The sequence below is a fragment of the Aplidium turbinatum genome, chromosome 2 (assembly GCF_918807975.1).
Source record: "Aplidium turbinatum chromosome 2, kaAplTurb1.1, whole genome shotgun sequence".
NCBI lineage: Eukaryota > Metazoa > Chordata > Ascidiacea > Aplousobranchia > Polyclinidae > Aplidium > Aplidium turbinatum.
Window position 1 is genome coordinate 22108826 of NC_137473.1, and position 25295 is coordinate 22134120.

General features: G+C 37.5%; 1 protein-coding gene across 1 annotated transcript in view; it reads right to left on the minus strand.

Annotated features, from left to right (window-relative positions):
* Positions 1-754: 754 nt before the first annotated feature.
* Positions 755-25295, minus strand: part of LOC145764791 (ceramide-1-phosphate transfer protein-like) — a 33294-nt gene continuing 8753 nt past the window's right edge. Inside the window, exons 3-7 of the mRNA XM_082576468.1 lie at positions 19250-19428; positions 16290-16470; positions 12879-13027; positions 5985-6161; positions 755-2255 (exon numbers count right to left, since the gene is read on the minus strand). Coding sequence (XP_082432594.1) covers positions 2228-2255; positions 5985-6161; positions 12879-13027; positions 16290-16470; positions 19250-19428 — 714 coding nt within the window. The 3' untranslated portion in view covers positions 755-2227. The remainder of the gene's footprint in view (positions 2256-5984; positions 6162-12878; positions 13028-16289; positions 16471-19249; positions 19429-25295) is intronic.

The window sequence follows — 25295 nt, forward strand, 5'->3', positions numbered from 1 at the left end:
AGAATTTAGAAAAGACCAAAACTTTGCAACCAAGCCGATTATATAGCTGCTTGACCACGCGAGTATTGCAAAAAAAAAACAAGCATTTTTTTCAATTTAAATTAAGAAGTAGCGGGTAGCGGGAGTGCGACTGAAAAAAAGTAGCGCCTCTCCCGCTACTTTGGAAAAAAATAGCGCCGCTACTGCAGCCACTCTTCCAGCTAAAAAGTAGCGCCGCTACAAAAGTAGCGCGCTACTGCCCACCTCTGCTGGTTAACAGAAAATAGATAGGCCTATTCTTCGGAGATCCAAATAGATATTCTTGAAGGGCCTTTGAAGCTGATCTCGCAAATGTCCTTATTTTTTCTACAGCAAGCCAGGTTTGTAAGATGTTTGTTGTTTAAATTTGACCTATCGACGCAAATGCGGCACAATTTGACCTAATAGTGACAATTTTGACTCAAGCTTGCACAATGCGGATTTCACAGTACAGGAGGATTACTAGATGCATTTTAGGCACGTATTTTTTATGACTATGTGCGAAAAAAATACTACCTAAAATATTGCAAGTGCAAATATTTTTGAAATCTAATGCGGTAGAGAAAAAAAACGAGCGCAGATTCGAAATTAGCGTAGAAACTTCATCTGGAAAAATTTACCCGTGCTTGCATATTTCATTCAAAGATTTAGTAAAATTTGTTGATCGGTGTAATTATTAACAAGAATTGCAAGAGCGTCACGAGGCGCATCCGGGCGCGTATTCAAGAATACTTGCTGTAGGCATTTCAAATATTTATTTGAAAATAAAGCGGTCTACTTATACAGAAATACTCAAATACAAAATGAACTGTACTTTGATGCACAATGGTTGTTTGGTTCTGCATCTTTATCCTCGGACTGATAAAGACTTGATATGTTATTTCGCATACACGTAGAGCCTTTTGACACAGGGCCGGCTACCGACATTGACAGAATGAAGTTTCCGATTGTTGAAGTGTGGTTTCCGGGGAATTATTCCACCCATTAGGTACCGCTGAAAGGAGAGCAGTCCTTATAATGCGTTGCTTAAGCGCACACCCCGACAGTATAAATAACACCGGTTGATCTTGACGCTTCTTCGTTCATGAAGTCACGCGTAAACCAACTGAGCTATCGGGGCGGACAATCAAACACATTACACATGTTAACGTCAGCGACAATCGATTTGGTCATTAGGAACGATAAAATTCTTCTATACACCAACCAGTGGCGTAGCTAGGGGGGGGGGGGGGCGGACCGCCTCGGGCGGCACGTCTGGGGGCGGCACTTTCAGACTACGATTTTTGATTTTGATTATAATCTGATAAAAAAACGAAAAAAATTTATGAAAAAAATTTCATTTTCACACAGGGCCGGATTTAGCTTATGGGGGGCCCCGGGCACTTTTAGATCGTGGGGGCTCCCGTGCAAAAAAAAATTTCGCGCCTACGGTGCCAAAAACCACCTCGACGTCTACAGTAGCATTAATCCAGCACTGCACAGCATTTTGCAGAAACTACAGAGGCTGAAAGAAAACAAATTACACAAAATCACATTTTTTCCACGTAGGGGGGCCTTTAAAAGTCGGGGGGTCCGGGGCACCTGCACCCTCTGCCCCCCCTAAATCCGGGCATGTTTTCACATGCTTTTTCTTGAAGGGGCGGCAAAATCTGAATCCGCCCCGGGCGGCACATTCCCTAGCTACGCCACTGACACCAACCACGCATAACAATCCTGGTTCTCGATGTTTTGTGATAATTTTGATATTTTGGAAAATGTAAGCAACAAAAAATTAGGTGAAAGTTGAGACGACTGTAATTGTCACAAACGTAAAGCTAGTGACGTAAACGTTTCGACTCCAAACTTGATTGGCTGCTTCATGGTACTGACTCAAAAATAGAATTGCACAAAAACAAAGCTATAAATAATACCTTATCAACAAAAGATCCCTGAATGGGCATTGGGTAGCTGTCAACCACGTCACAAAGCACTTCCTTATTTACAGAACCTTTCTGCTTCCAATGTCACAACAATGCGGTTTTAACCAGAAAATATTTGCTAAAACATTAGCGTTGCATTGACAAGCTTTACAGTCAAAGCAAAAACATGTAACACTTAAAATACTGCAATCAGGTGCAAGTGAGAAACAACATACTAGTAGCGTATTAAAGAAAAGTGCAATGAAGAAAAAATTCGCCTAACTGATGATGAACAATGCGCCTGTTTCGTTTCAAGGAATCTCGGTGATTTCGTATTTGCTAAAAAAAAAAAAATTATACAGTTGAAATGAAAGGCCTATATGTACGCTACAAGTAATAATCGCTATCGGATATCATTGTTCTCATTGATAAATAACCGACTCAAAAGATTCGGAACCCGATTATGAAAATAATAATAAATGGCCTCAAGAGTTTATCTACCTTCAGAATATGCCGAGATGCATCGTCATCAGCTAGAAGGGCGACACATTGGATGGTTAATATAACCACTTGCCTTACTACCCCAACTCAACTCGGAATCGGCCGACAGTTAAAAAATTGACTATGCCGAAACACTCGCATATACTCAAATGAATTCATTAAGATATTTATAGTTCTAAATCAATAGCGTCATCTACAATATTATCTTTTCATTGTTGCTGAGTGGGCTGGAAACAGGGTTGTCGGTATTTTACCTAACCCAAAAAAACCCGGGTGGGTTTTTTTAAAAAAACCCACGTAAAAAAACCCAAAAAAACCCATAAAAAAACCCAGAGCATCATATTTGTCCAGTTTTTATTAGAAAATTAAAAAAATGAACAAAAACACTACAAGGCACTTAAAACAAACTTTAAATTGGGACTTAAGGATGTGATTGTGAAGTAAATTTCCAAGAATAGACTGAAAACGCAGTGGATATTGTACAGTACACAAAAATCAAGTAATGCCACTTTGTGTATATACTACACTAAAACTCATTTATGCAAGAAGGCCTTATAGTTAAACTGGTGAAAGTACTACTCTACTGTAGTCTGTATATATGATGTGAAATCCAATTTAGGAGGCTATTTACCAATTACAGATTCTGGATTCTAACGCATGGCTGTTTCAGAGCATTTGCCTAATTGGCCACGCAATCGCTCAATTGCTCATCCATTACTATATATAATATATATATAAATGATAAAAAATATTTAAACATGATGGCATAAATGCTCCTTGCCTTCAAATCTAAAGCAAATGTGATTTCTACCACGGTAGCATCAACTTTGTATAGAAATCAGTGGATGATGCAACATCCAACTTGATCTTGAAATTAATGGATGATGCAACATTCAAGCAACAACAGCCCTAGTGCATTATTTTATTGAGTTATGGCAAGCATGTACTGTGAGTGAAAGCCACTTCATTCATAAAAAGTAGTTTTGAGGTGAAATAAGCATGAATCTACCTTTTTTTGCATCTTTTTTTAAAAAAAACCAATAAAACCCAAAAAAACCCGGGTTTTTTTAAAAAAACCCGGGCGGGTTGGGCTTTTTTAAAAAAACCCGGGTTTTTCTCAACCCTGGCTGGAAAGCCAAAAGCATAGCCATTAGCCAATCAAACTACATAAAAAAATGCAATAAAAATATGCCTTTTTTACCACCATCTCGACAATAATTGTTAAGGTAAGTGAATAATCAATTAATAATGATTTGAAAGTTAACATAACACCAAAGGCAGCTCTAACATCTGAAACGGGCGTGGCAAAAAAATAAAACCTAAATTGAACTATCATCCCCGAAACCAGATTGTTGAAAGTGGACCAGCTCAGTAAGAAGGCTGTGAGCGTCTGCTTTAAAACTGTATATATAAGTACGAGAAAAAAGATGGGTAAAGGCTTCCCAAAAGACCTCAATTTTTTTAAATAACATAACTTTCCACGCACTCGTGATCCCACAATAATGGAGTAGATATGTGCAGGTAAAAATCGAGGAGACAATAGGCTATTGATGTCACGAATGTTGCAGAGCAAACAATTCCCATGATTAAAGAAACAATCGAAAGATGCAGTGTAAAAACTAAAAGGAAAAATACAATTTCACGCAAAGACTAAACCGCATGTCATATTCAACATTCAATCGATTTCGATGATTTGTTTTCTGTACACTAATTCTACTGGATCTAGCTTCACGGAGGCACATCGTTGCAAAAGAAATCAGTTGCTAAATGACAAACTTACGACACCTCGATAAACTGAGTAAGTTATCTTGAAACAAAAAATAAAGATTTACTAATAAGTTTTAGTGGTGTTGCACTGTTGCTATGTTGTTGCACGTGACCACTAACGCACTTCAGCATCCAACAACCAGTAGCAATGACAGGGGGTTCACGGTAAGGTGCATCACCTCACCTTCACATTGGAAATTTAAGTTTTAAAGCCATTAAAAAATGGTGGTCATTTCAGGCCAGCTTCAACTAAAACGTATGACAGTCGCCGAACTCCTCCTATCACTACGTCCGTACTGGATATTGAGAGTGAACCGGCAATCCTAAGAACGGAAAAACCAATGTGTAAAGTAAAAAGAGAAAAAAGACAAAATAGGCCACTGATGGAAATGCTACAGACGATTATTATAGACCAACTTACAGGGGCTAATGAAGTAAGATGGCACTAACAAGAAATGTAAGCGCTAAACATTATGGTAAACACAACAAATGGAAACACAAATTAGGACATAGATGGAAAATATACGGTACACAGAAAAACATTCAAGGATACTCTTTCGTCTTCAGGCGATGAAAAAGCAGATGTACCATGCCCAACTGCCCAAGTTCAGAAAAAGATCACACAATTACAGTAATATTGTTAATACAGTTTTACAGTTATTTCTGCGCATTACTTTGCTATGGTAAAGTTTCAATTTTGTTATTTGTTCCTGCATTATAAAGCTTTTCTTACATTTGTGGTCTATCAGGTAGGCCAATGTAGAAATATTTTAAAACATTGTTTTTGTTGCATACTTGAATTAAATCTAGTTGTTACAATAAATTTAATACCAAACACTATGTGAGTATCTTGTTTAGTTTTTAGCGAATTTACAAAACCAAACTCAGGGGGTGAGGAGGTGAAGCATCCCGCTGACCTCCATATTTTTTTGTTTGAATCTGACCTGGAATGGTAACCATTTTTCAATGGCACAGGTTGAATTTTCAAAGTGAAGGCAAAGTGATGCACCCTAGTCCAGGGGATTACTTGTAGAAAAAAGTTCATTTTTATTTTAAGAGAAAAACCCTATTTTTTGGAAGAAAACCACCTATTTCCTGAAAGATTTTACTCGCATTTCCATTCAAAAAGTATCTTGTTCTTTTTGGTTTCTGGTGCCTGGAAAAGCCAATAGCACCGGGCCCAAATTAACATCTCAAAGGCATTGTAAATTGCAATCTAGTGTTGTCGGTACCTATCTCACTGTATAAACAAGAAAATAAGCATTAAACAATAAAGAAGTATTCTTGATGTAATACCCAAAACAAGCGTAATTCCTTTGAACGATTTTGTTATTATGGCTTGCCTGTGCAAAACAAACAATGCGTCTATTTTACATGGCCTATGATACTTCGTCTTCAATGCGTATCACCACTTCCGAGTTGATCACGACATGAATTGCTGCTGCACCCTCCGTACAAACGATAAGTATTGATGAAGTGACAGGACATTTGAAAATGTAATACCTTTTGGAACGCAACGACAGAACTTTACAAAACATCATATCTTCTTATACTTCTGTTTTATCGATATCCCATACCGGTTTATTTTGGTAGATCGAATGATTAAGCGATTTTTCTAGATCTCCGAGAAATGCAGGCGACTCTATAAAACTTTCATGCGAACCCAAACGAAGTCGTGACCCACAGTTTGGCGACCTCAAAAGTCTGAACTAGCACATCTTTACTCGTTTGGAGCATCGCAATAAGTGCAACTTAATTTTTACATCATTAAAACGAGAATAATGTGAGAAAAAACCTTACCTGTACAAAGTGTGGGTGTATTCGTAAACGGCGTCCATGCTCTCTGAGCAAACCTGCATTGTCTTTGTTAACTCTTCATCTGACAAGTCTTGACACATTTGTTTTATGAAAGTATCGCGGTCCGGGAGCATGTACACAGCAAGACCAACAGCTTTTCTAACCAACCACGGGTGGTACCTAAAACGAAACGCCAGCAATGTGATTTGTTATACTGTACTACCTCAATCATTTAATCACCAAATCAAGTTCCACGTCGGTAAGGGTCTGATAACTACTTCAGTTTAAGGGGATTAGAACGCGGTTGCAACCATAACCTTTATACACAGGCCATGTCAACCTGCAGCTTCCAATTTGGTTGGGGGCCGATCTGTTAGTAGCCAAAATCGCTGGTGTAAGTTGATAATCTGAGTAGTATTTAAATTTTAATGTATATATATATATAGTCTTTCTGTATATTTGTGTGATTTCAACTTTCGAAATAATTTTGTGGGGTACACTCGCAAGACAACAGAACACAACAGACCTGTAGCAAAGAACATCTCATCTAGACGACTTGAAGAGAATTCTATATTATTTTTACCCAGAGATTCATAGAATATACTATGAATCCCTGTTTTTACCCTGTGCAGATATTTCATGCAATGTGTATACTTATTGCTGGCCTTGCTAATCTGATTAGCGCTTCATTATCACAGCATGCCCGTAGCTTGTTTAGAGATGTGAGTCAATTAAAAAAAAAAATTAAATAAAAAACAAAAATAAAAAGAAAATTGATTTGTTTTGCGCGAAGATTTTGTCTAAAATTAAAATTTGAACACTCAAACAAATTTTGCGCTTTTATTGAAATATCTGTTCTGAAATAATCAAGACATAGATAAGGTACCAAAATAAAAGTTTGTCACTAAACATTTCTTTAAAATTTTCGTTTGACTTCAATAATGATCAAAAAGGAGACATACTATACCGCCATAAAATAATCAAAAAAAGTAAAGAGTACCACAAAATTAACAGATTAAACTTAAAGTTTATTAATTATGAGTTTGAATTGAAAGAACTTAAATTTGCCAATTTAGTAAGATATATATATATACTCCCTACTTTTTTTTCGTAAGTTAACCTGTTAGTCTGGGAGCCTACGACAGAAGATTTCACCCCATAAGGTACAAAAGGTTTGACCCCTTGAAGTTACTGGGGTCAACCATGTCACTCACAAAAAGTATGGAAGATTGACCGCACCGGGTGGATCTGGACCCTAGAGCCCCCTAAAAAGCCCAAAAAGGGGGTTAATTTCACCCCATAAGGTACATGGACCAAACTTGGTGAAAACGAAGTTCTATGTCAGGACATCACAAAAATATCAAATCTAACGATATTTTCGGGTGGAAAGGTGATGTAAGACCCCCCAAAGTGGCCCCCCAGGGGGTTAATTTCACCCCATAAGGTACATGAACCAAAGTTGGTCAAAACGAAGTCTTATGTCAGGACATCACAAAAATATCAAATCTAACAATATTTTCGGGTGGAAAGGTGATGTAAGATGCCTTCAAAGTGACTTCCCTTAATGTGACCCCCTCGGAAGGTTTATTTCACCCCATAAAGTACATGGACCAAAGTTGGTCAAAATGAAGTCTTATGTCAGGACATCACAAAAATATCAAATCTAACAATATTTTCGGGTGGAAAGGTGATGTAAGATGCTTTCAAAGTGACTTCCCTTAATGTGACCCCCTCGGAAAGTGTATTTCACCCCATAAAGTACATGGACCAAACTTGGTCAAAACGAAGTCTTATGTCAGGACATCACAAAAATATCAAATCTAACAATAGTTTTGGCTGGAAAGATGATGTAAGACTCCCCCAAAGTGACCCCAGAGGATTAATGGCACCCCATGAGGTAGGCTACATGGACTAAAGTAGATTAAATCGAAGTCTTATTTCACGGCATAATAAAAATATCAAATCTAACAATATTTTCGGGTGGAAAGGTGATGTAAGATGTCATCAAAGTAACCCCCAGAGGGTTTATTTCACCATAGAGTACATGGACTAAACGTGGTCAAAACGAAGTCTTCTAGGACATCACAAAGTATCAAATCTAATAATACTCTCAATTGGGAAGGTGATACAAACCTACCCAAAAGTGAATCTCCTCCTATAGTTTAATTTACTTCATCCCTTTCTCGAACCAACCTTGGTGTAACGGAAGTGCTATGCCAGGACAGTACGAATGGATTAAATTTAAAAATATTTTTATATAGGTTTTGGTGAAATACATTCACAAGCTGTCCCATGATGCATGAAATGGAATTATAGCCTACTTTACAAAATTTTTTTGTATAAATCATATTCAGTCAATCGAAAAAAGGCAACAGGACATGACAATACATGGCTTTGTAACACCAAAAACAGAAAGTACATAAGAAGCATATAGGCTACAGCATGGCCACCTAAAGATACGGCCTGATTTGTCACATTTTGCAGAAATTTCCAGGTTTTTCTAACTTTGGGCGAACGTTTAAATAAAATTTTCTAAAAATTAGACTTTTACGCTTTCTTTATTTTTTTCCCCAGGTGACACAATAGGTTTTAACATCCTCACATGTTGAAAAACAAAGAAAATTTGATTTTGTAAATTTTAGTCAGACTGTTAATTTTAAATAACAGTCTGATTTTGCGTTTTTCAACTTACTTTTTCTCATTTGCTACTGCTTCCCCAAGGCAACAAAAAAGATTTTTGTTATTAGGAAACCGCAAAGAGTAAAAACATCTAAAAAAATGTCAGTCAAACACTAGCAGTAGCTGTAATCAAAATCTGCAAAATGTGACAAATCAGGCCGCATCTTCAGGTGGCCATGGCTACAGTAACCAGAAAATTGATCCAAGATCTTGATACGACCACTAAATGTGGACTTAATCGAACAACTGACTATCCAAATCAAAACGTTTCGAAATAAATCATTTGGAACGTTAATTCAGGCAGTAATGAACATTTTCCAGCTGCTACAATAAATAACCCAATAAACCCAATGTATTAATTTTTGTTTAATGCCATTTGCTTCATGTCCCCAATCAGTTATTGTAACTGTTCATTCATAAACAGAGATTGTTTGTGTAAATGTAAACGGTCGTTTCTTTATTCTTCATTGTCACTGCTGTCGCTTTCACTTTCTTCATCTTATTCTTCAGATTCATACAATTCTCCTGTTATATACAGAGATAAAGCAAGCTGTCTGCGATGTACCAGCTCCAAGCAATGTGGTTATCCGCACGTCTGACACTGACTGTCTTGTAATTGGCCTAGGTTGCTATGGAACTTTTGATCCTTCATTAAAGATATGGATAGAAGCTGGCTTGCAAAACAATAACGGTAGACACTTTTACGTATTGCACTGCCCGAAAAGGTAACCGCAACCATGCGTGACATACGACATCGCTGACGTTGGTAGCGCTATCATGCGTGACATGACTCAACACGTGATTAACTGGTCGTCTTTATCGAAAGATTTTGATACAAAGAAATTTAACTGCATGCATCGCCACAACCAACATTGCCTAATGGTTAGGGCAGAGGAGTAATAATTTCGATTGCATGGGTTCGATTCCCACCCTCTGCTAATACTATTTTTTCTTCTTCAACTGAACTGAGTGCAAGAAGAATCGTAGTGACTGCAAACAATGGAGTTTATGAGAAAAGTTGTGACTAAAACACCAGTAATGTCATATACGATACGCATGGTTGCGGTTGCCTCTTCGGGCAGTGCAGTACGTAAAAGTGCCTACCAACAATAACACGCAGTGGTACATCAACACCAACCAGCTGCATACCGCACTTGGAGTGGCGATTTGCAAGTGTTTACCTGCATATCATGCCTTTACAGATTCTGATTACACCTCGTCATTTAGCAGGAATGGGAAAGTGCGGCCGCTGAAATTACTCCAAGGAAACCACGAAGCGCAGGCAGCTTTTAGTCAACTCGGACAAGACAAAGAAATTAGTGAAGACACTATCATCGCAATAGAGAACTTTGTGTGTAACATGTACAAAAACAAGAAAATTAATTATGTCAACGAAGTCCGTTTACAAATGTTTTTAGACGTCTACAAACACAAAAAAGAAAATGAAAGGATATCATGCATACCAGAAGCTACTGTAGATAGTAGTACTCTACCACTTTGTTTACGAGTACTTCTCCAGAAGACAAGGCGCACACATCTCATCACAAGATGGTGGTTATCTTCAACTAGAAGTGAACAAGCAGCAACGTCGCTGCTAGAGTATGGCTGGAAAGAAGAAGGAGGTTGTTATAAAGTGGTGTGGTTTGAACTTTGAAGGTAAAAGTATAAAGCATCTTTAGATGTCTCTGCGTGGAATCTGATCTCATCCAGGAAAGTCAAGAAGAAGGTAAACAGCATTGGAAGTCGCTTGGGTTACCCTTTATAAATATAAAACTTTCTCCTGGTCTATCCGTCATTTACTTTCTTACTGTAAACATTAGCCAATAACTGGCTGTAAAGTTTTGTTTTAGGAACCTATAACCAATAGTTTCTGCAATCTTGAGAAAAATGCCTGGGTGCACTAAATAACAAATAAATGTTGAACTTTTTCCAGTTAATAGTAAGTTGCAATGTTGCATTATTCGAAGAAAAATAGACGTCTGTAAAAGATAATAAAATTACTATTGTATGTTACGCATATCTGTAGTGCATAATAGCAAATGTTTCGTACAGTCTTTATTTCTCTGTATAGAACAGGAGAAATGTATGAACTTGAAGAATAAGATGAAGAAAGTGAAAGCGACAGCAGTGACAATGAAGAATAAAGAAACGACCGTTTACATTTACACAAACAATCTCTGTTTATGAATGAACAGTTACAATAACTGATTGGGGACATGAAGCAAATGGCATTAAACAAAAATTTACTACATTGGGTTTATTGGGTTATTTATTGTAGCAGCTGGAAAATGTTCATTACTGCCTGAATTAACGTTCCAAATGATTCATTTCGAAACGTTTTGATTTGGATAGTCAGTTGTTCGTTTAAGTCCACATTTAGTGGTCGTATTAAGATCTTGGATCAATTTTCTGGCTACTGTAGCCTATATGCTTCTTATGTACTTTCTGTTTTTGGTGTTACAAAGCCATGTATTGTCATGTCCTGTTGCCTTTTTTCGATTGACTGAATATGATTTATACAAAAAAATTTTGTAAAGTAGGCTATAATTCCATTTCATGCATCATGGGACAGCTTGTGAATGTATTTCACCAAAACCTATATAAAAATATTTTTAAATTTAATCCATTCGTACTGTCCTGGCATAGCACTTCCGTTACACCAAGGTTGGTTCGAGAAAGGGATGAAGTAAATTAAACTATAGGAGGAGATTCACTTTTGGGTAGGTCTTTTATCACCTTTCCAACTGAGAGTATTGTTAGATTTGATATTTTGTGATGCCCTAGAAGACTTCGTTTTGACCACGTTTGGTCCATGTACTCTATGGTGAAATAAACCCTCTGGGGGTCACTTTGATGACATCTTACATCACCTTTCCACCCGAAAATATTGTTAGATTTGATATTTTTGTGATGTCCTGACATAAGACTTCGTTTTGACCAACTTTGGTTCATGTACTTTATGGCGTGAAATACACCTTCCGAGGGGGTCACATTAAGGGAAGTCACTTTGAAGTCATCTTACACCACCTTTCCACCCGAAAATATTGTTAGATTTGATATTTTTGTGATGTCCTGACATAAGACTTCATTTTGACCAAGTTTGGTCCATGTACTTAATGGGGTGGAATAAACCTTCCGAGGGGGTCACATTAAGGGAAGTCACTTTGAAGGCATCTTACATCACCTTTCCACCCGAAAATATTGTTAGATTTGATATTTTTGTGATGTCCTGACATAAGACTTCGTTTTCACCAACTTTGGTCCATGTACTTTATGGGGTGAAATTAACTCCCTGGGGGGCCACTTTGGGGGGGTCTTACATCACCTTTCCACCCGAAAATATTGTTAGATTTGATATTTTTGTGATGTCCTGACATAGAACTTCGTTTTCACCAAGTTTGGTCCATGTACCTTATGGGGTGAAATTAACCCCCTTTTTGGGCTTTTTAGGGGGCTCTAGGGTCCAGATCCACCCGGTGCGGTCAATCTTCCATACTTTCTGTGAGTGACATGGTTGACCCCAGTAACTTCAAGGGGTCAAACCTTTTGTACCTTATGGGGTGAAATCTTCTGTCGTAGGCTCTCGGTCTATGTATCAGTCGGCCAAACTGCAGATTCACCAATTAGACTTTAAAAAACATTTTAGTCAGCAGAATAGGCTATATATATGCAATGAAAGAAATGAATAAAATAAACAAACTAAAAGGAATTGAGACAAGCAACAAAGGATGTTGACTGTTAACATGGTCAGTGGTCACCATAGCTACTAGGTCACATAGCTATTATTAACATAGCTACTCTTCCAATTTGCTTATGGAATTTATCTTTATAAAGAAACACATTCTCTATGTACGTTACTCAGTAGTCAAATGCTTCAATTTGACATGCATGTCCTTTATATTTATTATCACAAAATACCACAAAATGTTCAAATTATCCACCCATCAAAAATACGTTTTAGAGTTTTGTTGGGGTCATATTCAGTGAGACTGCAGGGATACAATCAAACACTGATAGAGTTTTAAGAAATCAATTCAACTAAAAAAGATGGGTGACCTAGACAACAGTGGAACACTTAAAGGCACAAAAACATTTGGTAGAAGCGCAAAATGTTGCCTAGACCCCGATCGAAATAGCACATTCCTATTTCCTGAACTCAATCAATCTCAACAAAGGAGCACATGATGAGACCAGCAATAAACAAAAAAATGTACCCACTCTGACATAGGCGAAGCATGATATGCATTGTAACCCATCAATGACACTTTTCCACCATCTTCATTCTTCGCCAACTTCCCTATTAAAATCAAAAGAAACTTCAAAGCTCGATGAAGGCGAAGAAGGGTCCGACTGCCGGATGCCTTGACCTAAAGAAAAGAGTATGATTTTTGTTTTGGTATTGATTTGAACGGGTCTGCTACTATTCGGCGAGTCCGATTCGGCGAGTCCGATTCGACTAGTCCGATTCGGCGAGTTCCCTATTCGGCGAGAGCCCTTTTCGGCGAGTGCCCTATTCGGCGAGGTTTTGAAATTTTTGAAAGGAAATTATCGGGTACCGTAGCCTAATATAATTGCCGTTTTTACATCGTTTTAACGTCGCTAAACGTTGAAATCGTAAAGAAAGGAATAAAAAGAAAATGTTTGAACTACTGTATTAAATTAAAATTCGTCATGTCAGTTCGGTTGTTTTTATTTCTGACCATCATATGAAAAACAATACACGTCAACATATCAAAGGTAGAAGCGACAAAACGCGAACGTTAAAACGTGTTTGAATTCGTCATGTCAGTTCAGTTGTTTTTCTTTCTGATCATGATATCAAAAACAATACGTCAACATAGCAAAGGTGTAGAAAAAGGTAGAAGCGACAAAACGCGAACGTTAAAACGTGCTTGTGACCGAAGTAAGTTATTGAGTTGAAAGAAATTTGGCACGGTCGCAACACTTTCAGAAAAATTTAAGATATGAAGGAAAAATAAAACAAAGAAAATGTTACAAAAAAAAATAAAATAGATCATGTTTATGTCTATAAGTTAGTACTTTTGAATAGTTAAAATGATTAGTTTGGACCAACAAATGTGTGGCCTACAGCTTGGATTGAAAGGAAATTATCGGGTACCGTAGCCTAGTTATCCCGACCAGCAAAAAATTGTTCCAAGAACACAGTTCATTTTTACATTGTAGTAAAGGCTAAACAAATGTGTGGCCTATCGTGTTAACGTCGCTAAACGTTGAAATCGTGTAGAAAAGGGAGCTTTTGCTGACTAGGATACTTTGAAACTGAGAAACATTCACAGAAGCCCTACGATTTGTTCCAAGAACCCATTTAGCATAACATTTCATTTGTACATTGATTCAACGTCTGAATACATTATCTTAAAAATGCAACGTATCGTAGGGCTTCTGTGAATGTTTCTCAGTTTCAACGTATCCTAGTCAGCAAAAGCACCCTTTTCTACACGATTTCAACGTTTAGCGACGTTAAAACGATAGGCCACACATTTGGTTAGCCTTTTCATTCTGTTACTACAATGTAAAAATGAACTGTTAGGCTAACTGGGTTCTTGGAACAAATTTTTGCTGGTCCGTATAACTAGGCTACGGTAGCCTACCCGATAATTTCCTTTCAATCTAAGCTGTAGGAGTAGGAGTGTAGGTCACACATTTGTTGATCCAAACTAATCATTTTAACCATAGGCGCCTAAGCCGTGGGGGCCAGGCCCCCACGCATATTTCCGCGTGGGAGCAACTTTTTATGCGGCATTGATACATAAAACATTAGATAAACTAGCGATCGGCAGCAGGAAAACATTTTTAAATACAAACCGCAACAGCTTCGCAGTAAATAATCACTAGAACGAGTAGCGATGCTACAATCCCACCCCAGACAAAAAAATCTGTCATTTTTACGTTGATTTAACGTCTGCAGACGTTGAATCAATGTAAAAATGACTGATTTTGCTGCCTGTGACATAGCAAAAATCTACCATTTTGCGTCGATTCAATGTCATCAGATGTTGAATGCACCCAAAAACAACATAATTTGCTACGCTGACGCAGCGTGCGTTTAACTTAATGCACTTGCAAACAGCCTCCTGTCGCTTTCGAAAGTCGAAACCTCTGCAGAGAATTGTCGCGGCTGTGAATCGGTTGCTGTTAAAATGAACTTGAAGTCTCGGCCCGAGGTAACCACTAACTAACGTAACAAGGGCTGGTACAAACCGCATTGCCCACAGTCGCACAAGCGGCATAATCAACACAACAACGGACTCGCGCAAACTACATGGCGCACACACGTCCGTTGCCATAGAAACCCGATCAAAGGCGGGGAATATGCGCATCTTTTGTTTCATCTGCAACACGAAAACGGGCGTATTACAGCGAATTGAAACTTGAAAGCAGGTCAGCCATAAGTTGCGATATTGTAGTGCAAAGGGAGCAATGTCAAGTCGAAAACTTAATAAAACGTCTCTCTGTAATTATTTTTCAAGGGCTGTTTACGGATGTCAGCAACTTTTAAATTTATTAAAGGTGACGTGCTGTTGAATTGATGTAAACATGAATGATTTTGCTTTCAACAGGTATATATTCAAGCATATGATCAAGTTAGTATTTTCATTCCATTTACAGTATACCTTTTAGTAAACCTTTTCGTCTCTTGTTTCATGCTAATAAATCTGTTGCTAAACTTTATGTTGCGCTTAGCTTAAAGAGTCGCAGTCCATCAACCGCTAGCCAACGCAGACGCATAGCATGTGTTTTGGTCGAGCTTTGTTTATAATAATTAACGGTAGGTCGAACGTAGCGATAACTCCGAGTGTGGCAATAAAAGCAATCCTAGTGTGACGACATAATTACGTCATCCATCTGCGTGACATTTCGCTGAATTTACGTTGCTGCTGATGAAACGCGCTTTCGCCCCCACGGCCAAAAAAATAGTTAGGCGCCTATGATTTTAACTATTCAAAAGTACTAACTTATAGACATAAACATTATTTTTTTTGTAACATTTTCTTTGTTTTATTTTTCCTTCATATCTTAAATTTTTTTGAAGGTGATGCAACCTTGCCAAATTTCTTTCAACTCAATAACTTACTTCGGTCACAAGCACGTTTTAACGTTCGCGTTTTGTCGCTTCTACCTTTTTCTACACCTTTGCTATGTTGACGTGTATTGTTTTTCATATGATGGTCAGAAATAAAAACAACTGAACTGACATGACGAATTTTAATTTAATTAATAGTTCAAACATTTTCTTTTTATTCCTTTCTGCACGATTTCAACGTTTAGCGACGTTAAAACGATGTAAAAACGGCAATTGCAATTAGGCTACGGTACCCGATAATTTCCTTTTAAAAATTTAAAAAACTCGCCGAATAGGGCACTCGCCGAAAAGGGCTCTCGCCGAATAGGGAACTCGCCGAATCGGACTAGTCGAATCGGACTCGCCGAATCGGACTCGCCGAAACGGGCCATTCCGGATTTGAACAGCCACGAAATCTGAACTTGCAGTTAAACCAATGTAGCATAACCAAATTATTACAAGAGATGTGCTACAGTAATACAGTATTGTATAGGCTTAAGTTAGTTAGTTGTCAAATTATTATTCAACAACTCAGAAGATCGTACCTTTTTCGATGGTGCATCCTTGTAGTTTATTAAACCTTTTTCTTTCTCATACTTTATCATTCTTTCAATAGTTACATAATTTTCTTTCTCCGTAGAAGTTCGAAAGTTTCTCAAAATTCCCACTTTTTCCTCTACATCCGAACCGACAAAAGAAAATGCTGTTCCCATTGAATTCAGAAATCTGCAAAGAGCAGCGAGTGCTGGTTGATACATTATGAATGATATATCTTTGTAGCAGTTTACATTAATGGTGTTCAATGCCAGAGATGCAGGGCAAGATGGTGCAGTTTATAACAAATCTTTCAAAAATTATATATATAATTGGTAGTTTTTGTACTCGATATCCTTTATCACATCTGGCATATGAAAGTTGGCGCTTTACATAAATGCAAGACTTCCTCCAAAGAAACATTGCCTCCCCCATAGAGATGGGCGATTTAGAATGCAAATCCGGATCTAATTGAATGGATCCTAAATACCATTAATGGAATTCGGTTTGTTATATTTTTTATATGCAAGTATTTTTCAAGTCATAGTCACGTTATCGATCACTGATGCACTGCGCTCAACAAATATGCTGTGCAAGTGGCAACAAGCTGATTAACAATGCAGTTGGCAGTTTCATTCAAGGGTTCTTTGTTCAAATTATGATAATCTTGTTTAATAGTTGCCAGAATAAGCAGTCATAGCGTGCAAGCATTTGGCGGGTTTTGGTGCTATATGACCTTGAATTATTCCAGAAGACAACTAAAAAAACGTTTCAAACCATCCCTACTCCCTAAGTATGACCAATACCATATTTTTTTTTGACCACTTCTAAAATGTCTTGACATCTTTATTGTATTTTATTGCATTCTCTTAGCTCCATGTGAAGGGGCAGAATCTTGTTGGAATGACCAATTACATTTTTGAAGTGTTTCTTTACCCAAGGCAACATTGAACCCTCAAGAATATAATTTCGGTAGTGTTCTTGGTTCAATTTCACTCCTTGGTCCACAAAAATCAATGGATTCCTTCCTGATTCGTTGACTGCGGTCCACACCAATACTGATGCCACCCCTTGTCTTCGAGTGACTACTCGGGGTTCCATGTCACAATCTCTTGACCAAACACGATCATTCTGAGTGCTAACATGATGCTGGACATCAAATTTCTTCTCATCGCTGAACAGTGTTCAGTGAACACAAGGTTTGGCAGTGTGCCCCCTCCTTCAATGCGTGAGAGCAAAATTCTGGCTCTGGAGAGACGTTTCTCAATGGTATTGGCATTTAGCAACTGTTTCTTCATGTGCTTGGATAGGATCATCTTCAAATCTTTCCTTGAGAACTGTGAACATGGTTCCATAGGCCACGTTTGCCTCCTTTGCCAGTTTTTGAATTGGATCTCTTGTAACGTTAATTATTGATGGCACGTCCAAACTACATTATAAAACAGCCCTTCGCACATTTTGTTCACAACTTTAATTCTTTGTTTTATTACTAGGCTCAAGTGGTGTAAAACGTATTGATGCTCCTGCTCATCCGATCCCAAGGTATGAACAAGCCGGTAATCTAATTGTTAACTCTATAATATATTTGCTGAAAGAATGGAAATGTAAAGACAAAGTAACTCCCATTGTCTTTGACACAACAGCGGTAAACAATGGTAGACTATGTAATTTTCAATAAAAATTCTGAGTTTTGTTTGTAATGATAACAATAAATTATCTTACACCATTTGGTTGTATAATTGGCTAGTACCGTCAACAAAATCTCTACAGACTTGATAATTTTTAGCCGATTACCTCCATTTTTACGGGTTGTGTTTAGTAAGGTAGCCTACAGAAATGCTCGCACAAACGTTTTTGCTTGTCTTCCTTGATTGCACTTGCCATTGATAAATTTAGATAATACAACAACTTCTTAATAAACGAAATTTATCGAATATATATTGCATTTGACGCTAATTTGGAAAAACAGGGAAGTTTCTCCTTCTGTTCCATACAACAAGTTAATGTGAATATATTCAGTCCATAAAATTTTAAACCTTTGCCTCACTCATAATAATTTTACGATAGGACGTTTGGTCGACAGGACGTTTGGTCGACAAGACATTTGGTCGACAAGACATTTGGTCGACAGGACATTTGGTCGACAGGACATTTGGTCAACAGACATTTGGTCAACAGACATTTGGTCAACAGGACGTTAGGTCGACAGGACAATTGGTCGACTGGACATTTGGTTGACAGAACGATTCATTTTAGGGTTAGGGTTAACTAACCCTAACTCTAATTGCAGAGATGTACGTATCGTATAGTCGTATACGCCGCAAATTCTACGCCGTAGACTTGCGACATAGACTTTTTGTTTACGCTAACGCTTGCGGCCACATTTTTTTGGATAGTTGTCGCTTCAGGCTATGAGGTAAAGTTTTTGCGGTTTTTTAGCGCATAGCGTCAATGCATACGGTACTTTTTAATGTCTTAGATGTTGTTTGCATTTTTTTTTATCAAGCTTTCCAAATTTTGAATAAGTTGAAAGAATGTTTTCAATGGGCAAAGACATATTGAAACCAAAACGCAGCAAACTGTCAAATGAACACTTTCAGATGCTTGTGTTTCTTTGTGAAAATTTAAAAAAAACTTGTTTGTTTCGAGTGGTTTATACCGTGTGAATGTTTGGCACCTAGCAAACAAAATGAGTTTAAGCTAGTGTATGCGCTGACGCCGCCAACTTTTTTTTACAAGTTACGTTAGGGTTTTGATCTTTGCCCAGGACTAAAAAAAATTTCAAAATACAACTTTTTGTTTTCAACGGCTTTACACTTTTCTCAAATTACGGCAGAATTCCTATCTGGCAACGCTATTGAGGCTATGTTTACACTATTTTATAGCCACAGCCTTTTATAAAATGAAAATCAGTGGTAATCATACTGATGCTCCGAATAAAACTGCACTGTGAGTAGACAATGACTTTCACCTTATTAGTTCATCCCAAGCATCAAGATAGCTATCCATACCAACTTCTCTAGCAAGCTCAGAACCAGCACATTTTTGAAAGAGGAAAGACATATTGGTGACAGAAAACACATTTTCTGCTTTGGAGCAATCTTCACTTTTATTTGCCATTAGTTTACGAACAACTAATTGAGAGTTTTCCTGTAACGAAACATAAGTAGATATAAGGGAGATTACACATAATACACAACTATGTGTAAAAATACAAGCTTGAGATAAGACCAATTTTTCTCAACAGGCTGGTGGGTCATTCCATGTCAAACGTCCTAAAAATCATAAAGTTCCCAGTTTGACCCTCTTCAATTTTGCTCAAACTTGGTCAAAATGTTATTTGGCATGATTTAGCCATGCATTACAAATTTTAGCTCAATATCTAATTGTAGTTTTGGAAATATTATGCTTTAAAGTTTTAGGTAGCACTCAACTATTATGAGGTAATTTGGGGGCCAATTTTTAACTCTCCATAATAAAAAATTGGCTTATTTGCAGAGGAGTCATTCCATGCTTAATTTAGTGGAAAAAATATTAGTACACCCATGGTTCCAAAATTTTATGATATATGTATTGTGTTCAGATAGAGCTAATTGAGACAACTCTTTAAAAAAAAATAGCGTTCTATGACCTTTGGTTCTCGAGATATTGAGGATTGCAATTTGGCCACAAAAAGTGCAAATCCTGGTTACGCATGAGTGATTTTTAAGTATATTTCTTATGCAGATGGTAGAGAAATGGGGAAACTGTTGGGGGTTTTCAGGGGCGCTGAATTCAATAAAAACAGTTCCAAATGGCTCAGAGCAGTAGTTTTGTCTCTACAGTTATTTATTACTCCTTCACTTCAACTGCTTAAATGGTTGAGTGACAAAGTCAAAACTTTGTACACAAGTTCCTTAGGTAATGTTCTTCAAATGGTTAAAAAGATTATTTTGTAAACACTTTTTTTACGCGGGTATTTTTATACCACAAGATGGCGTTATTTTGGCGTTTTTGATTGGGGTGCATATTTTGATGCATTATAACTTTCTAATTAATATGATGTTACTTATCAAACTTGGTGAAATTGTTGCCTATTAGGCAAAGAGCATACATGTTAAATAGGATGCAATCGAATTCGTACCATGAACAATTCATACCGTCAGTTCGTACCTTGAAAAGATCGAGAGAAAAAATTAAAAAAAGCAGAAGTCGCTGAGTTTCCGCAAACATTTTAAAATTTTCCGCCAACAAACAAAAACTCCTAGGATCATTACCAGAAATTTTAAAATGTTTGCGGAAACTCCGATCAACCCTAACCCTTCTAAAATGTTTGCGGAAACTCCGATCAACCCTAACCACTAACTCTTTTAAAAATGTTTGCGGAAACTGCAATCAGTGACTTTGGAAAGCTGTTAGGATCATTACCGGAAAATTAAAAATGTTTGCGAAAACTGCGGAAAAACGGAAACTGCAATCAGCTACTTCGGCTTTGTTCTATTTTTTTCTCTCGATCTTTTCAGTTGGTTTGTTTGCGGAAACACCCTAAACCCTAACCCTAACCCTTTTAAAATGTTTGTGGAAACTGCGATCAGCGACTTTGGCAAACTCTAGGATCATTACCGGAAATTTAAAAATGTTTGCGGAAACTGCAAAAAAACAGAAACTGCGATCAGCAATGTTCTATTTTTTTTCTCGATGTTTTTAGTTGGTTTGTTTGCAGATACCGCTAATCGATACTCCCAGGCCTCGAAATTCACGGCGGACACAGCGGAAATGTCCGCCGTCACAGCATGTGATGTCCGCGGGAAGTACCATTTAGATCGGTCAGTCCGCCAAGAAATGACAGAGGAACTAGCGATACAAATCGTCACTGCATAGCACGAACAATTGTTGCGAGAATATAATTTTCTCGCATTCTAGCGCATCTAGAATATGTGAACAGTACACTGTATCCTTCAACTTCTATTCGAGCAGGAAAACTTTCGATTTTTACGTTGTTTCAACGATTAATGACATTGAATCACTGTAACAAAGAGCATTGTGACGCAAAAGGCCACACGACCTTGTTTAGTGGAAGTTAATCAGTTATGCGGCGTATTTAGCAGCCACATGGCACTTTGACTCTTCAAGCGCACGTCGTTGGTCTGATGAAAGCCTTTCAGAATGACTTCGCTGAAATTTTAAAAAGCCGTCGTAGCTATAGTTCTCAAATGGCGAAGAATTATCAAGATGAAGTAATTGAGCATGACAATCTGGGTTTTTTTTTCGGTCATTTATCGGTTATTGATCGATTTTTTAGCAAAATATCCAAAAAAAATATAGCCAATTCGGTCAAAATGTCCGAAAAAATATATAGTCAATTCGGTCAAAAATTTCTCGGTTGCGAACTCCAACATGAAATCGCTTGCGTTGTTCAACTGCAGATAAACTTATGCGTTTGAGGTTAAATGCTGCATCATACAAAACATTCAATTATGACACGGCATACGCGCACTGGCACAGTAACGCGAAGCGAGCACGCCACAACGTGAAAGGTGAAATTGTTAAATTAAATCACTTTGTAATTGCGAACCATTAGAGCGTAGCCTAACGCGTTTTTTTTATTTGGTCATTCTTACTTGTTTTTATTCCTTTCCGTTGTACTGTATTTTTGTTTTGCGTTATTTTTGAACGTATGTTAGTGTACAATAAAAGATGTCTGCGGCCGGGTGTTGCAAGGTTGAGTTTCGCTGATGAACGTTGAAGAAACGTTTGTCTGTTCAAACCTTTTTCAGATAAAACAAGACAACATTTCTGAGCGAAACTTAATGTTGTAGCTAGCCAGGAAGTGCAAATTTTGGTTGGTGTCAGCTACTTGAAAGGAAATAATTTCATCAGAAAAAATGACCAAAATAAATAAAAATTGTCCGAATTTTTTCAAGTCATTTCGGACAAATGACCGAAAAGTCTCAGATGACGATTGACAATAAAACTGGTGTGTCCACCGTGCGACTTAATTTGTCCGCCGATATAGCTGCTCAGACCGGACACGTTTGTCCGCCGCGGAAAACTAAAAATGTTTGCGAAAAAATGTTTGCGGAAACTGCGATCAGCGCCTTCAGCTTTTTTTAATTTTTTCTCTCGATCTTTTCAAGGTACGAGCTGATGGTACAAATTGTTTATGGTACGAATTAGGTTGCACCCTGATAAATATAATAACCATCCTACTTTTCATAAAAAAGTTACAGACTTCCAAATATGGTATTATACAAAATTTGTTTTTTGGTAAGAAAAGAGCTACTTTGAGGCTTGATTACTCCACTATGCTGCAAATTAATTGTATTTTGACAATGCAATCATGTAATATAGCTAAAAGTGAACCATTTTACCAAAAATAAACTTTATATAATCTTCGGAGAAAAAGATATGGTTTATTGAAAATGGTCCAAAAAATCAAATGCGGAAAAGTTTAGGGGGTACCTAAAACTTTAAAGCATCATATTTCCAAAACTATAATAGATACTGAGCTAAAATTTATAATGCATGGCTAAATCATGCCAAATAACATTTTGACCAAGTTTGAGCAAAACCGAAGAGGGTCAAACTGATAGGTCTAGGACGCTTGGCATGGAACGACCCTTATGACTTTGTGGTTAGTGGGCTAAATCTCAAGGCAGAAAGCAGTATTTTAAATTGACAGTGATGCTTAACATTACTGGGATGCAGTGAAGATTTACCAATGCTTACCACATACCAAAAACGACATAAACTGTGCACGACTAACGACATAGGTAGGTATTCAAAAGAGCTAATTCGATTAGCAATTACTTCATGTGCTTCAGCATCTGTAGCGGAACTTTTCACAGCCCTTACCAACTTTAAGAGTTTAGCTCGATCACTTGAACGCAGTTTATCAGCTGATAAGCCAGCTGACTCGACATACCTTGTTGGGTGTGCAGCAAACCAACTAAACTTTCTCTTTTTAAACTGTTCATCTGGTCAGTTTAAATGTCCTTCAAGCTACTAAAAAATCGTTCTTTTCAAAATGCCATATCATTGCGACCATCCTTGGTATAAGTAGGCTCTTCAACCGCTTGTTTCCTCCACTCTATGTCTACCAAATGTAGTGGTGCTACATTTGCCAAAAACTTGAACGATGTACGATATATACAAATAAACCTCCATTCATTTTGTAAGCAATCAAGACAAAACTGCTAAAATCCCAAAAAAACGTAAATCATCAAATTCCTAAACTTTTCCCTAAAAGTGGTCAAAAGTCCGGATTTAGGGACAAATTCCCGTAAAATGAGAGCACTGTCCCTGGACCCTGAGGCTATTTTCATCATACCTCAATGGAGCATGACCAATGATGCCAGGTTATTTAGCTTGTAAAAACAAGCAAGTGAATCTAAAAAACAGGTCCAAAATGGGCAAACCAACACAAAGACAAGCTCAATAACTTGCAATCAATATCAAGCATGCAGTTTGACAGTTCAAAATTTAAAGAAAAATTGATGTTTATACATAAGGTTTATTTCTAGAATGTCACTTACCGATTTTATGCAATAATTATTTTTCATTAGGCTGTCATTCATTACTACATGTGTGCTTCTGTCTGTTTTTTTGCTATTTGTTTTTTTTTTGGTTTTGTGGCCGTGCTAACTACAGACATATTGCCTACTACATGATTTTCCATTCAGGCACGTTTTAAACCTTTCAAGGTTTTGCCACCTTTTCCCGTTCATTAACGTGCTGGCAGGTCTATATCGATTTTTGTAGTTAGTATTAGTATCTTTTTCTTCCCGGACGCGTTAATGACGAAAAATAAAATGATTGATTGAAATGATTGATTGATTTTGAAAAGAAGGGATGCAACGTTGACTACAATAAAAAAATCTTAATTTATCACATTCAAAAACAAATTAAAAAATAGACTGGCATAAAACAGTCCCAAAAACAAGCAACCCGCAAACTTAAAAAAATAAATAATAATAATCAAAATACAGTAATAATAAACTCCAAAAATATCGAGCCCAAACCTCCGGGAAAAACGCAAGGTTGGCAACACTGAGAATTACATTATCATGCTCCTAATGACATACGCACTCAAGCGTATCCTTTTGTGAAATGCAAGGTCGTAAATTTCAAAAATACCTATATTCTCGAATATTTTGAAAACTAGAACTAATTCGAAAAAACTAAGCGCATTTTCGAAATCATAGGCTTAAATTGTTCTGAATTGATTCTCAGACTCGGTATCAAAATTTTTATGCTGACCTGTAGGACGTAGGTGCAACAGACGTATGAAGGACTTGAAGGTAGTATCAATAAAACAAAAACAAAGCCAAAACGTAGGCTTACCATACGTCCCGTTTTAGGCGGGACAGTCCCGCCTTTTAACCCGGCGTCCCGACCGGTCAGCCAAACGTCCCGCTTGGGCGTTCAGCCGGCCAGCATAATACACAAACATTATCAATTAGCATGTTCTCGTTACTGTTGTTGCTGTGTAGCGTACCGGTAGCCTACTTGCTGAGGGTGAATGTGTAGGGTTCTGCGTGATTTTGGGCAAATAATGCAAAGGCAAAAGGTCAAAATAATGTTTTCTTGAAAGTGAAAGAAAAGATCAAAAGAGATCTGACAGGGATCGGATGTGCAGCTCATATTGTTCACAGCTGCCACCAACATGCTGTGGATACTCTCCCTGTAGGCTATGTGTCGAAAGTCTTGTTGTTAAAATCTATAATTTTTTTCACATTTACACCGTTCGAGTTACTGAGCTGACAAACTTTTGCGACTTTGTAGATATTGAGTATCAGCGTAACTTGCAACATGGCAATACAAGATATCTCTCTTTGTTACCAGCTTTGCAAAGAATACTTGAAATGTTTGAGAGATTGAAAAGTTACCTGAACTCCCAAGAAGGTTGTCCTACTCTCATTAAAAAATGCTTCGAAGAACCAACACAAGAGCTCTATTTGAAATTTGTTCATGGGCAGTTGAAATACTTCAACGAGACTATTCTAAAGTTAGGAAAGGAAAACGCTAGTGCCGCAGAT